At 42.2% G+C, this 752-nt stretch overlaps 1 protein-coding gene across 1 annotated transcript in view; it reads left to right on the top strand.

Annotated features, from left to right (window-relative positions):
• The window catches only part of LOC101846862, a gene marked incomplete at both ends in the record, with an annotated part of 3724 nt that extends 3068 nt beyond the window's left edge, over positions 1–656 (top strand). Inside the window, 1 exon segment of the mRNA XM_013091119.1 lies at positions 525–656. Coding sequence (XP_012946573.1) covers positions 525–656 — 132 coding nt within the window.
• Between the last annotated feature and the right edge of the window lie 96 nt (positions 657–752).

Raw genomic sequence — 752 nt, 5'->3', positions numbered from 1 at the left:
TATATATTCTATATACATGTATGTAAACTATTGTGTCCACTGACAACATAATCTCCTGGTCTAACATGGCCATGAAAGGTTCGATTTGCCGGGAGCTGAGAATGTTTCTGAGTGTTCTCTGGTCTGCTGGGGGTAAGAATAGTTGTTAAGAGCACAGAGCTTGCTGTCGAGCGGGGATGTGTGATAGGAAAATGCTATCTATCATTATTTATATTATGTATTTACAGCTTCTTTGACATACATGTATATAAGGTCGCTTTTTAAAAACCCAAATGAGCTGTCGTGAAAAATGCTGTTTTTTGAGAAAATCGATGGCAAAGTTTTTGCCCGTTGTTCAGTTTCTTTAAAAGACATGGAGAGTTTTCTCGATAACCAAACAAATATACACACCAATGAAACCAAACTTCTTCTATACGTATCTAGGCAAAGCTCACTTTTGGTGTAGGTCAAACTTTCTGGAAACCCCCGAAAACTGGATTAGCTCGCTTGTCCATAAAAGTGACCAATAACCGTTGTGTCCCCAGACGACAGAAGTTCTGGTGAAGCACGGCCATGATGTGAACTGCCGGACTCCCAGTCGGACCTACCCCATGTACAGTCTGCTCACGCACGCCTTTTGTTTCCACGAATATGTCAACACACAGTATTACATTAAGGTAATCTGGATCCCTCACACACACACACACACACACACACACACACACACACACACACACACACACACACACACACACACACACACACACACACAC

This window comes from Aplysia californica, unplaced genomic scaffold (genome assembly GCF_000002075.1).
Source record: "Aplysia californica isolate F4 #8 unplaced genomic scaffold, AplCal3.0 scaffold02196, whole genome shotgun sequence".
Lineage (NCBI taxonomy): Eukaryota > Metazoa > Mollusca > Gastropoda > Aplysiida > Aplysiidae > Aplysia > Aplysia californica.
This window is presented reverse-complemented; position numbering and strand designations above follow the sequence as displayed.